Here is a 20,953-nt window from a genome sequence, read left to right as displayed (position 1 = left end):
TTCGTTATTATCTTCGGGTGAAGGGAGTATTTCAGAGATCATGAAGGAGGCTGGTGGTAGTAGCAGGCTTTCCTTGTGTCCTTCCCTGAAGCCATGGGACCCCAGGAGTGGGGCAGAGTGTAGGGTAACAGACCAGAAGGTCCACTGGGCTGCTCCCAGCGGTTGGCTCTGCCTCCTTGCCTAGCTCTGGAGGTATGTAGGTGTTGTGATCTAACCGAAGAGCGACCCACACCCACCCCCAGCCCTCTCCCTCCCCAAGGTGGCCCTCAAGGAGCTCGTTTCAGTCACCCGGAGTCCTGGCCCCCACCTTAATGTAGTTCAGCATCACCCTGGGGAGGCTCTTGGACAGATCCAGCCTCTGAGGTCTTCTAGGTCAGCATGACTTCCAGGAGAGGCCCTCAGGCCACGCTGAGTCCCTGAGCCGTCTGGCTTGAACGAGCCTCAAGGGGTAGGGGGAAGCTTCCCTGCTCTCTAGCACAGACTTGATGTTTCATCAAAGATAGAGGAAGCTAAAGGAGTATCAAAGGTAAAGGGGTTCTAAGAGGGATAGATTTAAAGCAGGAGAGCTCTGAGCAGCGGATTCTGGTGCTTTCCTCCTGGAATAGAGGATGAGCAGAGCCGACTCCAGCGGCTGCGCCGCCCGTCCCCTCATCCTTCGGAGCTAACACTGTGCTTGCCGTTGCAGACCATCGAGAACGGCTGCATCCAGGACTTCATGCACCACGGTGTCCACCTTCCGCGCCGGTCTCCGGTGCACTCCCGGGTGCGCGAGGTGAGCAAAGCGCTTGCCCCACCAGTCTTTCGTTTTTTAGATAATGTCTTATCTTCTCCGTTTTTAGATTATTGTTTATATTAATTTTTAAAATTAATTTAACCCCTCACAGGCATCAGCTTAAAAGGGCTTTCTCAGAATCTTGATATTTGGTGGCTGGCAGTTTTAACAAGAAGAAAAGTGTGTTGTTAAGAGAGTCAGAACTTTATTCAAATAATCTTTAAATTCTTTGATATAAAAATGTCCAGAATCATTACTAAGTGCCACTACCAGTTTTTCAAAAAAGAATATTGAGATTATTTTTATTGCTTGCTTTCATAATCAATTTCCATTTTGATATTCTATAAACCAAATGGAATAAATGTTTGGGTAGTTTCTTTTAAGATTAAGAATTTTGTTTTTAAAAGCTAATCTCAGTGATACCGGTCAGTAGAGCGTGACTCCTGATGGCAGGGAACTGAGACAGAGCCGCACATGTGGCATCGAATTTACTTAAATTAAAAATGTTTAAAAAGTTGCTCTCAAAATTTAGATATGAATTTTATGCTTGTGTTGTAAATGATCTGACTAAATAAGGCTTTATTATCCGTGTCATGAAGACGCTGTTAGGTGTTGGATAATCATAATGGCTTTGGCAGTAGGAATTGGAAAATGTGGTCTGTTCAGGATACAAGATCAGTGCCCTGAACCAGGGGTGATGCCTTGTGTGTTTGCTGCTGATTTTGGCAACTGTGTTTTAAGAAGCTGAGTGCACAAAGACTGTCTCTTTACTTTCTTATGTAGTAAAATTATTATCTGTAGGATGTAAATATACTAATTATTTTAGGCTTGAACAGATAAGAAAAAATTTCTTTACATTATTGATACTTAAGTTTGAGTCATCCAGAGAGGAAACTCAGAGATTAACACATCCAGGTGCTGCCTGTCCCCACCCGCAGCGCCACAAATCCTAGTGTGGCTTCATTGAGTTGTAGGTCAGCTTGGGTCACTTACTTGTTGTTCCCGATTCTTTTTAGTGGTAAAGAACGGCAGCATGTTCAACTGGATGAATTTGTGACATAATTGCTTCCTTCTTGGTACCAAATAAGTGAAGACTTCTTTTTCCCCCAAAACTTTTTTTTTCACATTTGGTTTTCTGCTCTGGTAGTAATTAAAATATTATAAAATATTGTAAGTATAGATTATCTCTGTTTGGTAAAACTATGAGAAATACAAAGAATTAAAAGAAAGAATATTAAATTTCAGTTTCTTTGCATTATATTCCTGGACTCTAATTCTTTTTTTTTTTTTTTTTAAAGATTTTATTTATTTATTTGACAGAGATCACAAGTAGACAGAGAGGAAGGCAGAGAGAGAGAGAGAGAGGGAAGCAGGCTTCTTGCCGAGCAGAGAGCCCGATGTGGGACTCGATCCCAGGACCCTGAGATCATGACCTGAGCCGAAGGCAGCGGCTTAACCCACTGAGCCACCCAGGCGCCCCTGGACTCTAATTCTTATCATTGCTTATAACACACTATGACTTCTTCCTCAAATCCCTTTTTTTGGTAAACATCAAATTTGTATGATAAATTACTGATATGTTGAAGGAAGCTTTATGAAACACTTCACATGTTAATTTGAAAGTTAAAATCCCCATACTGTCGACGAAAATCTACTAATATCAGGTACTTGTAATGCTCGCCCAACCCTGTGAATATAGTGAAGCCCACTGAGTTGTATACTTCAGAAAGCCGGCTTTATGGCACGGGATTTATAACTCGATAAAGCAGTTTGACAGTCTTTCTGTGAGGAAGCACCTCGGTGGCTCAGTCAGTTGAGTGTCTGACTTGGTCTTAACTCTTGATCTCAGGGTTGTGGGTTCAAGCCCCATGTTGGGTGTGGAGCCTACTTATAAATAAATAAGTAAATAAAAATGAAATCGTCCTGGGGTACTTGGGAGGCTCAGTCAGTTAAGCGTCTGCCTTCGGCTCAGGTCATGATTCCAGGAATCTGGAATGAAGCCCGCACTGGGCTCCCTGCACAGCAGGGAGCCTGCTTCTCCACCGTCTGCTGCTCCCCCTGCTTGGGCCCTCTTGCTCTCACTCAAATAAATAAAATCTTAAAAAAAAAACTTTCTGTAAAGTGAGTATACCATTGATGCTGAAACTTGATAATGTTGTACACACACACAGAAGAACTAGTCTAATATCACTTACCACCATCAATAAAAATTCCCAAATAAAGAATTCTCAGTCAGAAGAAATAATCCCCAGACTGTAGTTCTTTTAGGGTAACATTGGTTCAGGTTCACTTAAAGCATAACCTATTGTTGGATAACCTGTTTAATTTTTATTTTCCCCTTTTCATTAATGAAGTTTTAGTTCCAGGAGTGGTGAATTAAGGAAGTGAGGCGAAACGGACTCGTGCCGACGGCGAGAGTCGGAAGAGTTGCAGGCAGATTCCGGCTAGGGAAGGGGGCGGCGGGAGAAGGACAAAGGGCTGGAGGCTGAGCGCCCACCCAGCCTGTTCTCCAGTTACTCACAAGCTTGGGGGTTAAGCTGGTACCGTGAAGGGCCACTGAGCAGTGACACCCCATTGGAGACATATGCCTGCCTCACGTGCTCGTCGTAGGTTCTTGGAACCAAAGAGACTTAGAACCGCTCATTTTGGAGCCAAAAGGGGCCATAGAGACCATTCAGGGTGGCTCCTTTACACACACTCCTTTTCTCCTTCACCCTGAGCGTTAGAAGTCTCAGTGAACTTGTTTTGAGGTTATTTGTTGGTAGAAGAGTAGAAACTACAACCCAAACCTTTTATAACCCAAGGTCATCGATCTTTTTTATTTCTGCCATCGGCTTCTTTCATGTGATTTCTCTCACGTGTCTAGTACAGTCAGTACATCCATCATGGTATCTTCTCTTAGAAAGGATAGTCAACACTTGTGAAGCACGAGGGTCTCTGGTAGAGGACAACCTGCCTCTCTTCAAAGTAGGATCTTAAATGCTCTCTTTAAAAACATTACCTTTTTTCCTGTTTTTCTTTCTTTAAGATTTTATTTATTTGACAGAGAGAGACACAGCGAGAGAAGGAACACAAGCAGGGGGAGCAGCAGGCAGAGCGAGAGAGGGAAGCAGGCTCCCCGCTGAGCGGAGAGCCCGATGTGGGGGTCGATCCAGGTCCCTGGGATCATGACTTGAGCCGAAGGCAGAGGCTAAATGACTGAGACCCCCAGATGCCCCAAAACAACATTACCTTTCTTTTCTTCTCTTTGATCTTAGGTGCTGAGTTATTTTCATCATCAAAAGAAAGTTCGTCAGGGAGTGGAAGAGATGCTTTACAGGTTATACAAACCCATCCTCTGGAGAGGACTAAAGGTACAGCTATTCGACATCCGTCTGTGTTGAGAGCATGCTAACTATGGTTTGGGATTTATTGTGCTCTAATTCAGAATTGTGATAAGGCAGTATAAATAAGACTGGAAGCTGGGGGCTTTGTGAAGTTTGGGGATAAGTGTCTTTTTCTATTACTAAAAACATTTTTAGGCCTTTTAGACTGGGACTCTGAATTGCTTTCGGCTGACTCCACAGCCTAAATAGTGGGAAGGGGGTCTGTCATGCCACGCAAACCAGTGGAAACGTTGTGGGTCCGCATAGTTGAGGTGGACCATCCTGGCCCTCAGGACCTTCTACAGACGACTGACACACAGGATGACAACCTTCCAGGTTCACTCCATGCCGGAGTGAACATGAGTAATTTTCACCATGGTAATCTAGTGTTGGGAGAGAGAGAGTCACCGTTTCTTAGTGACAGAAGGTGGACTTTGAGGCGAGGAATTGGGTCTTTATTTTTTTTTTAAAGATTTATGTGTTTTAGAGAGAGAATATGTGGGGGAAGAGTCTGGGGAGAGAATCTCAAGCAGACGCCCCACTGACTAGGGAGCCCAGTGTGGGCTCATTCTCTTGACCCATGAGATCATGACTTCAGCTGAAAGCAAGAGTTGGAAGCTTAACCCACTGTGCCCTGCAGGTGCCCCCAAAACACATGGTTTGTACTCTCTCTCTCTCTTTTTTTTAAGTAGGCTCCATGTATGGAGCCCAGTGTGGGGCTTGAACTAAAGACCCCGAGATCCAGGCCTGAGCTGAGATCAAGAGTCACATGCTAACCAGCTGAGCCACTTGGGTGCCCCTGGGTCTTTGAATATCTGTCATTATTGAGCCAAGAGTTTGGTTTAGTTCATGGAAGGCCTAAGTTCGGTCAGTTAAAAGTTAAAAGATTGTGGTTGTCTTTAATTTGTAAGTCCGTATTGAGATACTTCAGAAGCATTATTTAGAAAATCTGCCTGGAAGCCTCTGAATGTTTGCTCCTTCGACCCTGAAATACTCTTTCCTTATTCTAGGCCCGAAACTCTGAAGTCCGGGCGAATGCTGCCCTGTTGTTCATTGAAGCATTTCCTGTTAGAGATCCAAATTTCAGTGCTGTCGAAATGGACAGTGAAATTCAGAAGCAGTTTGAAGAGCTCTATGTACGTATTGCGTGTGGCTGGTCCCCTGTGATGTCCCCTCCCTCTGGGCCTGGTGTGGGTGCTGGCTTCCCCCGTAACTACCTGTGTGCTGCCGTCGGATGGCAGGCTTTCCAGATCGTGACATTCTTCACAGAAATCCATGTCCCCCCCCCCCCCCCGCCGGCACCTCCGGTGACAGCGCGGACCCAATAGTGTTTTATTCTTTTTTTCTTTGTCACCTTTGAAACATCTCATTATTTATTACTCTATATGGTTTTAAACGTTTACGCATATTCTTATCTCCCCAGCACAGGTCGGCAGTGTGACCTGTGGTTACAGTAGGTCCCACGCAGGTTTGATTCCACTTCTTGATAGTTGTGTAACTTTGGGCAAGTCGCTCACTTTTCTGGGTCTCTCTCTGCGCTTCGGTCATGCTGGTGTTGCCCGTGGAGCAGTGTGGAGCAGTGTGGATAAACACACTGTGGTGTCTTCAGGCAAGCCTGCGAGCGCCCGTCGCAGTAACTTATCAAATGAGACGTGAGAACGTTAGGGTGCTGTGGGGGTTTCCCCCCTGGCTGGAAAGTGCTAGCCTCTGCTTGTTTTTCTGTGTTCCGTTACATTTTCAGTGCTTCCTAACATAAGCTAAAATATACTATTTATTGTTGTAATTAGTAGAATAAAATTTTAGGAAGTGATAACAAAAATGCCATGATAAAGTTGGTTATCCATGACATTTCTATAGCACTTCCTTTTGTTTGTTTGTTTGAAGTTTCAGGATTTTTTTTTTTTTTTTTTTTTTTTTTTTGAGAGAGAGCGCAGAGAAGCAGACTCCCTGCTGAGTGCGGAGCCCAGTGCGGGGCTCAGCTCCAGGACCCCGAGATCACGACCCAAGCCAAAGTCAGACACTTTACGGACTGAGCCACCCCGGTGCCCCTGTTTGTTTGTTTGTTGAATGAAAAATCTCACACATGTAGCAAGTTGAAATAATAGCGTAACTAGTATGTGTAGACTGAGCCCTGCGCACGTACATACGTGTGTGCACGTACATACTCATGCCTGCCTGTAGATGCACATGCACCTAGATGACAGTCATTCGTGTTTTACTATAAGTGCCTTAGCTGCATGCATATTTACTTAGAATTCCCCTTGAGAATCATTAATTTTGTGGGGCTAATGTTGGTGGGCAAATCAAAACTAGATTTTGATAGCTTTTAGCCAAAAAACGATGAAAAATGTTTCCTCTTTTTTCTTTTTCTCTCTCTTTTTTTAAATAAAGATTTTATTTATTTATTTGAGAGAGAGAGAGTGAGCGAGCATGAGCTGGGGGAGGGGCAGAGGGAGAAGGAGAAGCAGACCCCCTGCTGAGCAGGGAGCCTGACTTGGGGTTTGATCCCAGGACCCTTAGATCGAGACCTGATCCAAAGTCAGACACTTCACCGACTGAGCCACCCAAGTGCCCCAGTGTTTGCTCTTTTTAACCCAGGTGTCCAAATCAGTGACACTGACGTTTTCAAAGGTCTGCCTGGGGTGCGGTGACGGAGCGTGTGCCGCCTGTCCAGCCGGCACGTGGGTCTTACATTGGACCTGCCGTTTCTCAGACTCACAGGATGTGTGCGGAGGCCCTCCTGCCCCTGAGTGGAGCACACGAGCAGTCCTCTGTGGGTGTCCGGCTGGGGCTCCTGAGCCCTGGGAGTGTGGGGTCGCACATCTTGTTTTGTAGGCCACTCCCCACAGTTTCTTCTTTATTTTTTTTAAAGATTTTATTTATTTTCTTGACAGAGATCACAAGTAGGCAGAGAGAGGGAGAGAGAGAGAGGAGGAAGCAGGCTTCCCGTTGAGCAGAGAGCCCAATGTGGGGCTCGATTCCAGGACCCTGAGATCATGACCTGAGCCGAAGGCAGTGGCTTCACCCACTGGGCCACCCAGGCGCCCCCACAGTTTCTTCTTTAAACCTGGAAATAATATTCTGTTGGATTGTGATAAGGTCTCAATGAAAAGTTACATATAAAACATTTTTAGCTCAGTCCCTAACATTAAGATGACAGTGGTTACAGGTGAAGGGGGTTATGAGTGCACTTGTCTTCGTAAGTACTGACTAATGGGGCACCTGGGTGGCTCAGTCGGTTGAGTGTCTACCTTTGGCTCAGGTCATGATCCCAGGACCCTGGGATCGAGCCCCACATCAGGCTCCCTGCTCCACGGGAGGCCTGCTTCTCCCTCTCCCACTCCCCCTGCTTGTGTTCCTTTCTCGCTGTGTCTCTCTCTGTCAAATACATAAAATCTTAAGAAAGAAATAAGTGCTGAGTAATACGTAGAATTGTCAAATCACTATATTGTACACCTGAAGTAAATGCAATGCTATGTTAACTACACTGGAATTAAAATAAAAATATTGTGTAGAAAAAGTGACAGTGGTTATTACTGTCCATAGGAACATTAAAAATATGTAAAATGATGCGATTATGTAGCAGCATATTGGGAACATATTGGTGAATCCTGTGTCTCTTGTACTAGAAACCAGAATGAAGTTATGAAGATGAGTCTGATACTGATGTGGCAGACGAAAGGTGTGGAGGGAGCTGGTGGTCGCTTCGAGATGTAGATACTGTCAAATGCTTGGCAGCTTGGATGTTAGGATATTGGCTAATGAATGGTGTGACTTTCTTTCTTTCTATTCCATTAAAAATCACTGGTTTTGTAAATTGTGGAAATCTTACTATCAGGACATCACGGTTGCTAAAAGTATTGTACGAGTAAAAATGTTTCCGTGCTACGAAGGCTGATGTAATTTTAGCAAGGGTGTAATAGGTACATGTTAATAAGTTTAAGAAGCAGGACCTATTAAATGTTTTACTGTGAAAAGTAAAACGTACGTAGGAGTGGAGAATTCTCCTTAGAGGAAAGACCTAAAAGAGATGCCGAGTCTTTGTTAGAGTCTAAGGAATAGACCATGTTAGGACTGGTAAGTGGGTTGTGGTTCTGCACAGGGGACAGGGCTTCTCAGCACATGGGGTTCCCCTCGAGTTCTGTGGCTGAGGGACAGGCAGGCCAGTGGCCCCCAAGGTGACCAGATAGGGAAGGGACTCCCCTCCTGGTGGCTTTCTCTCCTTTCTTCTTTCCTCTGTGGAGATATTTGAGTTATTGCTGGCTTTTCTAAGCTCCTCTGTTCCCCTAAGGCCTTTTTTGAGAGCTCTTCCCTGGAAGGTGGTTTACGGTGGGAGCAAATGCTGGGAGCTCTCAGGAGCCCTTGCACCGTCTGTGTTTATGACACCAGGTTTGGGCAAGTCTGAGCTCTGGAAGAGCGTAGGAATGTCTGGGTCACAACCGTTTCTGCTCTTCCTTCCATGAAGTCTGTTTTTACTTTCCTTCTTGTAGAAATGCCTCATTGTAGGGGCATCTGGGTGGCTCAGTGGGTTGAGTCTCTGTCTTCATCGCAGGTCATGATCTCGGTCCTGGGATCGAGCCCCGTGTCAGGCTCTCTGCTCAGCAGGGAGTCTGCTTTGCTCTCTCCCTCCCCCTCTTAAATAAATGAACAAAATATTAAAAAACAATCCCTCATTTTCAGTGTTGCTATTTTTATGACCTTGTCATTTTGGTCAGATTTTGGGGAGAGGAAGTAAGTGCTTATCTTAACTTGAAGACTTTATTTCCCCCTCATTACAGAGTAAGAATTATTTGTGCTTTTAAACTTTTGTAATAGAAAAGTCTGCACTTGATCATAGAGAGTCTGGTGTACTGAATCCCTGTGAAACTGCATGCACGTGTCCGTGTTTACTGACCCGAGCCTTACCTATTTCTTCTGATTTCGAAGCAGATTTGAGGTGTCATCATTTTAACTCTAAATGCTTCATAGGAGTCGCTAAAACATGGGGCTTTTTTAAAAAGCATAATCATACCATCATTACAACTAAAGAAAGATGAAAAAGAATTCCTTAATGCTGTTAAATATTGGGCGTTTTCTTTTTTAACCACACAAAAAATTTTAATTCTTATTTTAAGTAAATTCTACACCACATGGGGTTTGAACTTATGACCCTGAGATCAAGCGTCACATGGTCCCCTGACTGAGCCAGCCAGGCATCCCTGTGTCATTGCTTTTGAGTGATACTTCAATGACACTTTTCCCCGTTTTGTTTGAGTCTGTGTCTAAGTAAGAACCGTGCAGTGTTCAGCCAGTATATTGATAAGACCCAGTACTGATAAGTCCAGTAGCCTCAGTCTCTCTCTCTCTCTCTGGCTTACTATTTTTGTTGTTGAAGAAGCCAAATTATTATTTTGTTTCTTGCAATTTTAAAAAATATTTATTTACTTAAGAGAGAGCATGAATGTGAGTGAGAGAGCAGGGGGCAGGGAGGCAGAGGGAGAAGCAGCTCCTCGCTGACCAGGGAGCCCGATGTGGGACTCGATCCCAGGACTCCAGGATCATGACCCGAGCCGAAGGCAGAGGCTCACCTGACTGAGCCCCCCAGGTGCCCCGCATTCTGGAACATGTCCCTGTGGTGGTGTTGTGACGCTCTTCTGCCTTTTGTCTTTCCTGGATATCAGTAGCTTAGAGTTGATCAGTTATTTTTGTGGGGATTTTTTTTTTTTTAAAGATTTTATGTATTTATTGAGAGAGAGTGAGAGAGAGCGTGAGCGAGGAGAAGGTCAGAGAGAGAAGCAGACTCCCCGTGGAGCTGGGAGCCCGATGCGGGACTCGATCCCAGGACTCCAGGATCATGACCTGAGCCGAAGGCAGTCATCCAACCAACTGAGCCACCCAGGCGCCCCAATTTTTGTGGGGATTTTGTTTGTTGTGTCAGATTCTTCATGGAGCTGTTGTGTACTTCCATCCAGAGATATACACTGTCTTTCTTTTTTTAAAAAATATTTTATTTATTTGACAGACAGAGATCACAAGCAGGCAGAGAGGCAGGCAGAGAGCGGGGGAGGCAGGCTCCCGGCTGAGCAGAGAGCCCAATGTGGGCTTGATCCCAGGACCCTGAGATCACGACCCAAGCTGAAGGCAGAGGCTTAACCCATTGAGCCCCCGAGGCGTCCCATCTTTTTGTATTGTTAGCAACCACTGATCACCATTTCCTGGTTTAATCCGTTAAGTAGATTTACCTTATTCTGGGCTTAGTGCATTACAGCATTTTTAGAAATTCAAAAAAGTGGTTTACGTAGGCTGTGTCTGTAGGATCGTTGTCTGCGTACCTCACTGAATGTGGGGATGGTATTTGAGACTCTGCTGTTGGCAAAGTCCTGTAGATGGAATTGACAGATATGGTCCCACACAAGTCTGGATTCTCCTCTTTAAGTGCTCAGCTATAGAGATGGTAAATAATAAGAGGTATGTGAGTCTGACTAGGACCAGTGTTTCTGTGACTTGAAATGTCTGCTACATTGTAAATGCATAGAGTACTAATGTGTAGAGCAAATACTGGTATAAAGGAGCTGATTTAAGATTTTTAAGTCTTTTCCCCCTCCAACTTACAGAGCCTGTTAGAAGATCCTTATCCAATGGTCCGTTCTACGGGGATCCTTGGTGTTTGTAAAATAACTTCCAAATACTGGGAAATGATGCCTCCTACCATTCTTATTGATCTCCTCAAGAAAGTAACTGGGGAACTGGCCTTTGACACGAGCTCAGCTGACGTGCGCTGTTCTGTCTTTAAGGTAGTACTTAAAATGACATAAGCAGTATTTCTTTATCATAGAGTAATTAGAAAATACAGAGAAAGAACAATTTTTAAATTACCCATGATTCTACTGTATAGGTATGCTACTATGGACATTTTTGTTGTACATCCAAAGTGACAGTTTTAAAAACCAAACTGAAAGTGTGGGCTACAAAAAAGGCCTACTTGAATAATAGTTTCTGGTGTATAGCCTGGGTGGGTGGTGCACAGTGTTTTGTTGTGTGTAGTACTTAACATTTTTTAAGTTATACAGTAAAATTGACTGTTTTGGTATACCATATGTACTTTTAACAAGAACCTACGGAACTGTCCTTTGTCCCATCATCCGGTGTCAGCGGGATCAGGGACACATCTGGTCTGGCTTCATCTTTAGCCAGTCCATTGTCTCCCACTATTGATTACTTCGAAACTGTATCAGCTTGTCTATAAATAATTCAGTATGATGGTTGAAATATAAGGTCTTGTCCTATTTAATGATAATAATATCGTAGTGTGGTGGCAGGTGGTGACGACACTTACCATCATGAACACAGCATGACGTGCAGAATTGTCGAGCCGCCATGCAGTGCATCTGAAGTGAGTGTCACATTGTGTGTCCACTGTAATTCCTATAAAAAAGAGGTCTCTTTAAAAAATCCTTTTTCCTAATAAATGGAAAGCAAAGGTGGAGTGTATCAGATCTTCCAGCTGGTGACTGGTCTGGGCACGGGCCGGTCACGCGACCGCCCGTCTGAGGTGCGTGTGGCTGTGTTCCCACAATAGGGAGGCTCTGTGCCCTCTGACTTTCATGCAGGATGGAGTCAAGAGATAAGAGAACTCATGGGCTACAAAATAAATGTGAAAGGATTGTTGGATCCGACACAAATTGGCTTTGGAGCTCTCTCCACCAGTAGTAGTTCTGTGTCTTTCATCTCTAAAAAAATCCCTTAAAATTTGGCTAAGAGAAAGCATTGCAGGATTATTTTGTAACTGCTTTAATTTTGTTTGGACAGAACAACGGATGAACTGATTACCAGTGTTGAAACTTTACTAATTCATTAAAAGTATGCTTTTTATGTGAACCTTTTAGAAAAGTGTTACTTTCTGTAGGTATATTTATTTGTTTCACTAATAGTTCACTAATAAGGATGAAATGGAATTATTTTAACTTTTTATTGTTTATGTTCTAAATTTGAATTGTTTATATTTCTCCTTTTTGGTAGTGTCTGCCAATAATTTTGGATAACAAATTAAGCCACCCGTTACTAGAGCAGCTTCTGCCAGCGCTGAAATACAGTCTCCACGACAACTCGGAGAAAGTGAGAGTGGCTTTTGTTGACATGCTGCTGAAAGTCAAGGCCGTGCGGGCTGCTAAGGTAGGATAGGCAGGACTTTATCACTGAAGAAGACAAAGTAATTTTAATTCAGGAGTCTTAGTAATGACACTTAAACCAGTCATTGTCTGGTCTGTTCTGCCAATTTATTGTATCATAAAATTTTATTTTGTGATTTTCATTGAAGTTCCTAGAAATCTCATCAATGTGTGTTTTCTTTTTGAAAGACAATGTAAGCAGCCCCCACCTTAAATTATGTTTTTATCATGTCCGTGAAAGCTTTTATTCAAATATTGTAATACTTGGCACTCAGTAACTACTTAAATATTACTGGGAGAATCCCTTCACCTTTTACAGAAGAAAGCAAGGAGATAATTGTGTTATGATGGACATTTTAACATGGTGTAAACTTTTGAAGTGAGGGTCTACTCTTTTAGCTTGAGTCCTATCAGTTTTTGGCAAAAAACGTTAGTTAGAAGGTTTTTAACTTCACTTGATAGCACTCTATCTTTTCTTCTTCCGTGCGGTATTTTTCTGAAATTTACTTTAAAACGCTGGTTTGCCCCAGCATAGAATTTGGGAGCTACCTGTCCTATCCATTAGTGTACACCACAGCCCTGTGGTGTGTTCATGCAATGGAAGAATGCTGTGTGGCCGTGAAAAGGAATGAGCTCATGCGGAAATTCCACGGGGATAAGAGTGAAAGCAGGTGTAGATGTGTGTATAGTGGGCCACCACTACATATGTATGTATTTGCTCAGATGGTGTAAAACATTCCTAGAAGGAAATGAGAAATTAGTAACAGTTGCCTTAGGTGAGGGGGATTGGATGTCTAGGGATGGGGGACTGGGGAATCCAGAATACCTATTATTTGTTTTTTTATGGTTTTTATGAATTTTGAACTGTGAGTTTTTATTACAAACTAAAAACCAAAGACTATTTTACGTGACCTCCGCAGCACACATGCCCCAAGTCACACCCAAGTGCCCATCCAGGGTCACTTTGTTGGAAGTCGTTGGACCGCGTGCGGTCTGTCTCTGGGCTCCACTGTGGCCCTTCCACGTGTTTGTGGGTCCTCAGGCCCCGGGCTGCGTTGCTGCAGGCCCCCGTGAGGTCCCGGAGCGCGCGTGCCCCAGCTTCGTTATTCCTGCAGCGCTGTTGGGCTGCTCTAGGTCTTCTGCGTCTCCTCATGTATTTTAGAATCTGCGTGTCCATTTTAACAAAAAAGCCGGCTGCAGTTGTTTCCCCATTTGCTATTAACAGCTTATTAAAACAGAGTAGTTCTGAATCTGAGATGGAACTTTTGGCTTAGTGTGGTGTTTGCCGTGCAGAGGACTGTTGTGATGAGAGAGGAGCGTTTTCTCTTTACTTGTGGGTCTACTCAAGACAATTGGAGGAGACCAGATAAGATGAGGACAGAAGTTCTTTGACCGGGAAGTTTGGATTGTAGGAGAGTAGCAAGAAAGAAAGCATGATGTCGAACTGGGGTGCTGCTTTCATCTTCAGTCTTACCTGTTCAAAAGCCAGGCCGAGAGTGATTTAGCTGTGAGATCTCGGGAAGGGTCGGGAGGCAGCTAACTGGAAGTGGGAGTGGCTGATCGTCCACGGTGTTGGAACGACTGGGGTCCCCTGCTGTGCCGTCACACGCCGCTCATGTTTGTGTTAGTAACGCACACACAACATTGGAGCCAAAGACCAGTTACCGATTTGCTGTGGTCTTGTCTGTCGGAGAAACCAACCTGCTGGTGATATGTTTGGGTAAAGTAAAACCTTGGGTAATTGAAACAAATAACAGAATCCCGTGCCAATCAGAATTGTTCTGCATTATTTAAGAAAAGTGAATCAAAGAAAAACAAGCTAATATGGGGAGTTTCTGGAAAGGAAGATGTGCAGGAAATGTTAGTTGTAAGAATCATTTGGTAATAGTGCCAGTGGCTAGTTCGCATTCGAGATGGTGTAGTCTCCATGAAGGCTCAGGAGTCAGCCTTTTCGCTGCGACTGGGGACAGACCGTGGAGAACCTCTCAGGCTGGCTCTGTGGCTGGGGCTGTTGTGCTGGGACCTGGGATGTTTCTTGGTTCTCTCCTGCAGCCAGGTTGGAGCTCTGAGGCCTTGAGTCTTGAAGAGACTTGCTTCCCTGAGGCCTCAAGTGGAGGCTTTCCCTTTTCTCTGGGATGTTTCCTTCTTTTGCTGTGCATGTTCTGAAGTTGGCGTTTACTAACGGCAGAACTGACCCCTGAGTCCTCGCATGGAGACGGTGTGATGCTCCTCTCGAGGGCGCTGTCGGCCGAGGGGCTCAGCGCTCTGGAGCCGTCTGCCTCCGTTCTGCGTCAGCGCAGGGCTGCACACCGTCGTCACCCATCTTCTGTGATGTTGCCGGCAGCACAGCGCAGCAGGTGAATGGCGAGCCCATTCGTTGGCCGTTTTGGTCTTGGGTTGAATCTGCTTTTGCAGTGGTTGTGAAATCTCACTGCAAAGCTAGGTGTGCTTGAGTGTTTGGGCAAGTGTTTTTTGCTGGCTTTCTTGTTAGCCACAGGTGTGATGTTCAGGATTACACCTTAGAGCACTCACATCCACAGCCACACAACCAGTAGCCCATCAGAGCGGACACGCGGGCAGGAAGGGAGCAGGGGAGGTGAGGGAAGAGGGATGTCGTTAGAGCCGCCGGATGGATCACACTCAACACTGCCTTCTTCTCCTGAACCTTGCAAGTACCGCCTCTCACCCTTGGGTAGAAGTCTCCAGTTGCCTACCTGCCAGCTCACTTAGCTTTGTACTTAGCTGACAGTGGGGTCTCCGCTCTGAAGCCACGGCCTCTGGTGGGGCAGGAGCGGAGAGCTGGGCCACCGTACCGTCCTGTGTGCCTGACTCACGGCTGGCAGCACGAGGGTGCCTTTGCCTCCCCAGTACCACTGTGAGTAGAAGTGTTTGGTGTCTTTGCTCCAGTAACTTTTTCCGAAATACCAAGAGGTGTTGTAAGTGGAAGTGTCCCGGGAGGTTTCTGGGAAGTGACCCGTTGCGTCAGATGCTCAGGGATTTCCTGCAAGGGGAGGTGTGAACATGTTCTTTGGGATTTTCAATAGAGGGTCATTATGACCTTGGCGGAAGCAATTTCAATGGGAGTGGAAGCCGTGCCGCTGTGAGCGGGGCTGTGAGTGGCTGAGGAGGTGAAGGTGGGGGCAGAGACAGGGAAGGTGAGCTTCAAGGCGACGGAAAACTCGAGCAGAGTTTTGTGGGGGAGGCTTTTGTTTTACGAGTTGGAGAGACTTGAAAATACTTAAGTGCTGATGACGAACTTGCCGCTGAAAATACTGGAAAGGGGACAGATTGTTAGAGCCAGGTCCTTGAGGAGAATGCATGTCGGTGGTATTTCCCTCATTGTGCAGAGGAGGGGACTGCCGCGTGTTGGTGTTTGCACAGGATCGCCAGCAGAGAAGGGACTAGGACAGGATTGGGACACTTCACCGCTGGAGTTGGTTTTCTTTCTACTACCATGTTTCTCTTGTCTGGAACGTCTTGCTTGGAAGCCTGGGCCCCTTCTGCAGGCGGTAGACAACTTTGAGGCTCTTGAGCAGAGGGACTCTGGGACAGCTGTGGTCGCACAGCAGCCGTAAGGTGGGCAGGAGGAGGCCAGCGTGGTCATCCAGGCAGGCTGGCCCCGGGGAGGGGAGGCAGCGATGCGCCCGAGGGGGCTGCCTGTTATGGGCCGTGGGCCACGTCAGGTGCTCCCGGGGTTCAGGAGTGATGTCTCTGTGTCTCCGACTTAGGGAATGGCGTATCCACATTAGCTTTCTGTGTCAAAACTGTTGTAAGTTTTTCTCTTCACTTTTCACATTAATGCACCAAAAGTTACGGTGTTTTAGGAAGTTTTTAAATTATGAGACTGGTAATTATAGTTATCATTTGAGAGTTTACACCAAGCATGATACTAATTCGTTGTAATTAACCCTCCCAACAGTGTTCTACTTTGTTTCCTTATAAGTCCGTGCTTTTTAAAATATGGATTTATTCTAATTTCTCTATGGAAGAGTCACGGTTTCTGGTCCAGTCATTTAAAATGAGTTTTCTTGAATATAAAGATTAGTTCCTTTTTGATTTTTCTCAGGAAATTTTGCTTAAAGTATTTCAAGATTACAGAGGCAGTTGACTGTTTCCTGTGTGTGTGCTGTACGCAGTTTTGGAAAATCTGCCCCATGGAGCACATTTTGGTGCGTCTGGAGTCCGATTCCCGGCCCGTGTCCCAGCGCCTGGCGCGCCTCATCTTCAACTCCTTCCTGCCCGTGAACCAGCCCGAGGAGGTGTGGTGTGAGCGCTGCGTCGCGCTGCTGCAGATGAACCACGCGGCCGCCAGGAGGTTCTACCAGCACGCCCACGAGCACACCGCCTGCACGAACATAGGTGCGGGCGCCCGCGGCTCAGCGCCCCTCACGTCGCCTCCCCAGCGCGTCATCAATGTCGCATGGCCTCCGCGCGGCTCGTGCTAATCAGCTTCACGCTTTTAGTGCATTTCCTAATGATTTCCTTTAAAATAATTCTTTTAATTGTTTAGGATTCTGATTTTACTGTTAAATATTTCTGTTGAAGAAACATGTATGTTAATTACTGATTTGTTTTAACGTTTTAGCGAAACTGATTCACGTGATTCGCCATTGCTTAAACGCCTGCATCCGGAGGGCTGTGCGCGAGGGCCACGAGGGCCATGAGGAGAGGGAGAAGGAGAACGTGAGTGTGGTCAGGCTTGGCCTGGCTGAGCTGCGCCTGCGGCCATGTTACCTCAAGGAAGAAAGGCCCCCGTGCCCCGTGGCTAGGGAGGGGCAGAGCACTGGCATTTCCGTAGACTGTTACATCGGCAATATTTTGATTTCCCATTTATTTCTTCAGTATTGATAGATAATTCAGTGGATTATCGTAGGGATCATAAATAATGTTTTTGAAAGAGTTGCTCTGTATCCTTTGTAGTTCATTGTGGAGTTTGGGTAGGATTTAATACGGAGGAGAATTTATTACTGGTAACACCTTGTCCCAAATTTTCTCTGCCTTAGGCTTCTCTGTATACTTCAGTTCTGCCTGGGATTGGATTCTGGATGTTACCATATTTTGTAATTAATGGGTGTTAGTGTTGAGGATTTACTCATAGTCACTGCTATGAGATTCTACTAGAAACATCTGAGGGTTGAATTTCTAGGAATGAGGTTTACTTAGAATTGTCTTTTCTCTCTCCCTACCTCCGTCCTTCCCTCCTTCCTTCCTTTTCTTCCTCTTCTTTTAGAAAGAGAGAGAGCACAGGCAGGAGGAGGGGCAGGGGGAGTGGCAGGGAGAGGCAGAAGCAGGGAGAAGCAGACTCCCTAAAGAGCATGGAGCCCGATGTGGGGCTCTATCCCAGCACCCCAGGATCGTGACCTGAGCGAAAGGCACTTAACCAACTGAGCCACCCAAGTACCCCTAGAATTGTCTCTTAAAAGGTAATTAAATTGGGGCCCCTGGTGGCTCAGTGCGGTTGAGCCTCTGACTTCTGATTCCGGGTCAGGTGATGACCTTGGTCGTGGGACGGAATGTGAGTCCGCTCTGCTCTCAGCTGGGAGGTCTGTTTGAGATTCTCTCTCTCCCTCTCCCATTGCCCCTTCCCTTGCCTGTGTGTGTGCGTGCACACACACTCTCTCTCAAATAGATAAATCTTTTAAAAAGTAAATTGAAAAATTTTTAAAAAGGAATTAAAGGGACTGGTTAGCTATTATTTCTTCAGAATCCAGAGTGACCACTTACAAGAAATTGGAGACTCAGACACATTACTTATAAGCAGTATCTTAAGCTTTTAAACAAGCTCTCACGCTCATGTACATCTAAACTAAAACTGGGGGGTAGTTTTGTAGATTAGGTGCCCAGCCTTTCAAAGAAGTTGCACGAAACAGTCTGTCCCTTTGCTAAGACCTAGTCCTGCGTGTAGGCCCCAAGGGGAGGTCCTTTCATCAACCTGACGCTGCCTCAGTCCCAGCCTGCATCCCACTGCCTCTGACACAGGCTTTTTCTCGGAGAGAGATTGCCTGGTTGGCTCACAGGTCTCATGCTGGCCTCACAACTCCTGCACACATCCCAGGGACACTTGTGCCCGTGGGCTCACAGCTGGAAGGCTACCACTCCACCAGCCTAGACCCTGTTAAAACAGGTCCTCGTCTCTAGCCCAGTCAGAGACACAGGTGTGGAATCAAGGAGAAAAATGCACAGAAAGAGTGGAACTGGGTTTCATCCTGACCGTGGACCCCAGCTAGTAGTTACAACCACTCACAGACCTCAGCCTAGATTTGGAAAGCCTTCCACCCAGGGCATTTGGAGTTGGTTCTGCTTTTATTTTGGGTGGAATTTAAGTTCCTCTCTTCAGGGTTTTCCCCTCAGTATGCAGATTGTACAGGCAGAGCTTTTCAGGAAGGTGACCGCCTTGCCTTACATCGTCAGAAACCTCCGATGGAGAGGCCGGCCTGGCAGCCTCACTCCATGCTTCTGGAGTGTCCGGTCTTGGTGTGGGAGACGGCGGGAGTGAAACACAGGAGCGAGCACAGCTTCTCTCAGGGTCACTGCTGTGAGCTCAGAGCGACGGTGAGAACAGTTTTGCAGAAGAGCAGAGACATGGTTTGTGATGTACTCGTTGAGAGGCTGTTACATTTTACATTACAAAATTTGTAAATTTTGGTGGAACCCTCCACCCCATTATTAAAAACTTAGGTGTTATTGAGAACGCTTGCATCTTATAACACTTTGGGTCGGTTTCTGTACCATTTGAAAACACAAGAGTTTAGAAATATGTGGGTCCATTATAGTCTATGCTAGATAAGAAATACACTGTCATGTGGATGTTCTCGTCCCAGGAATGTTTACGTGGCTAAAAGCCAAATTTTTAAAGTTGTTCTTTCCCTTTTTCTAATTGCTAACCACTAAAAATCAAAGACGTTCTCTGCTAAAATAAAAAGCTGGCTTCCAGCTTAGAAACTTAGCACGTTTTTGTAAGGAAGTAGTGGTAGCTTTTTCATGAGACTTTCGTGATAAGGCTGTTGTGCTAAACATTGGAATGGAAAAAAGTAAAATTAATTGCAGAATGGGATTTCGTCAGTCTGTTACTTGTTCTTTCAGTAGTGCCTAAGCCTTTAGTAGTTTTATTTCTTTTTAAATTTGTCCTTAGCTCATTCAGAATATTAAGTGCATAAATGAAAAATCTAGCCTTGGGGCGCCTGGGTGGCTCAGTGGGGTAAGCCTCTGCCTTCGGCTCAGGTCATGATCTCAGGGTCCTGGGATCGAGTCCCGCATCGGGCTCTCTGCTCGGTGGGGGGAGCCTGCTTCCTCCTCTCTCTCTCTGTCTGCCTCTCTGTCAAATAAATAAATAAAATCTTTAAAAGAAAAGAAAAATCTAGCTTTATGTAGAAAGTACCTTTGCTTTTTCTGTGTATTCCTTAAATTTCTTTTTTTTTTTTTTTTTTAAGTTTATTTATTTAGGTAAACTCTGCAGCCAATGTGGGGCTTGGACTCACAACCCTGAGATCACTACTCACATGCTTTACTGACAGCCATCTGGGAGCCCCAAGTTTGTTTTCTTTTAAACTATCTTTTTCCATTGTGTTTGAGTAGATAGCATAACAGTACCGGTGCCCGAAATGAATCTTCTTTTGCATTTCAATGTAATCGCTTTTCAGGAAATGGTAGTGGCTCTTTGCAGGTTCAGACTGTCTTTGGTACAGTCCTGTCGTAGGGTTGGCTAGCACACTCCCATCAGTGTGTGTGTGAGCTGGTTGTGTTCTGTGCAGAAGACTTGCCAGAGTGCGCTTGTGGCTTCGGTGGAGCACTCAGAACACTCCAACGAATATTGTTCACGGCCAGAAGCTCAGAAGATGTGAACGATGTGTCATTTTAGAGCAAACTAAGGAAGCCAGAGATTGAGTGGGAGTCGGTCACCATCAGCCCTCACCAGGCCTGCAGGTGGAGAGGCTGGGAGACAGCCTGGGGTGGTCTGATGGGCCGAGTTTGTAGCTGAGTTTCAGTAGCAATCACATCTAGGTAAATCCCTCTCTCCTCACCCCCGGTCTGTTCACATCAAAGTTTATGGCAAGAAGTACATCTTGCTGGCGAGGACGCGGAGAAAGGGGAGCCTCCTGCACTCTTGGTGGGAATGCGAGCTGGTGCAGCCACTCTGGAAAACAGCATGGAGGTTCCCCAAAAAGTTGAAAGTAGAGCTGCCCTATGACCCAGCAGTTGCACTACTGGGTATTTAGCCTAAAGATACAAACGTAGTGATCCGAAGGGGCACGTGCACCCGAATGTTCATAGCAGCAACGTCCACAACAGCCAAACTATGGAAAGAACCGGGATGTCCATCAACAGACGAATGGATAAAGAAGATGTGGTATATGGAATACTACGCAGCCATCAAAAAGAACCCCCTAAAATCTTGCCATTTGCAACGATGTGGATGGAACTAGAGGGTATATTACACTAAGCAAAATAAGTCTATCAGTGAAAGACAATTATCATACGATCTCCCTGACATGAGGAATTTGAGAGGCAGAGTGTGGGGTTTTGGGGGTAGGGAAGGAAAAAATGAAACAAGATGGGATCGGCAGGGAGACGAACATAAAACTCTTAATCTCATAAAACAAAACTGAGGGTTGCTGGGAGGTGTGGGGGGAGGGACAGGGTGGCTGGATTATGGACATTGGGGAGGGTAT

General features: G+C 45.6%; 1 protein-coding gene across 3 annotated transcripts in view; it reads left to right on the top strand.

Annotated features, from left to right (window-relative positions):
• NCAPG2 (non-SMC condensin II complex subunit G2) overlaps positions 1 to 20,953 on the top strand; it is a 64,438-nt gene that overhangs the window by 18,209 nt on the left and 25,276 nt on the right. For all 3 annotated transcript variants that reach the window (XM_047694544.1, XM_047694546.1, XM_047694545.1), the window contains 7 exons: positions 686 to 772; positions 4,030 to 4,125; positions 5,148 to 5,273; positions 10,731 to 10,910; positions 12,136 to 12,288; positions 16,421 to 16,643; positions 16,870 to 16,967. In XM_047694544.1, coding sequence (XP_047550500.1) covers positions 686 to 772; positions 4,030 to 4,125; positions 5,148 to 5,273; positions 10,731 to 10,910; positions 12,136 to 12,288; positions 16,421 to 16,643; positions 16,870 to 16,967 — 963 coding nt within the window. The remainder of the gene's footprint in view (positions 1 to 685; positions 773 to 4,029; positions 4,126 to 5,147; positions 5,274 to 10,730; positions 10,911 to 12,135; positions 12,289 to 16,420; positions 16,644 to 16,869; positions 16,968 to 20,953) is intronic.

The sequence above is a fragment of the Lutra lutra genome, chromosome 11 (assembly GCF_902655055.1).
Source record: "Lutra lutra chromosome 11, mLutLut1.2, whole genome shotgun sequence".
Classification (NCBI taxonomy): Eukaryota; Metazoa; Chordata; class Mammalia; order Carnivora; family Mustelidae; genus Lutra; species Lutra lutra.
The sequence above is the reverse complement of the archived record's forward strand: the minus strand, read 5'-3'. Positions and strand labels throughout refer to the sequence as shown.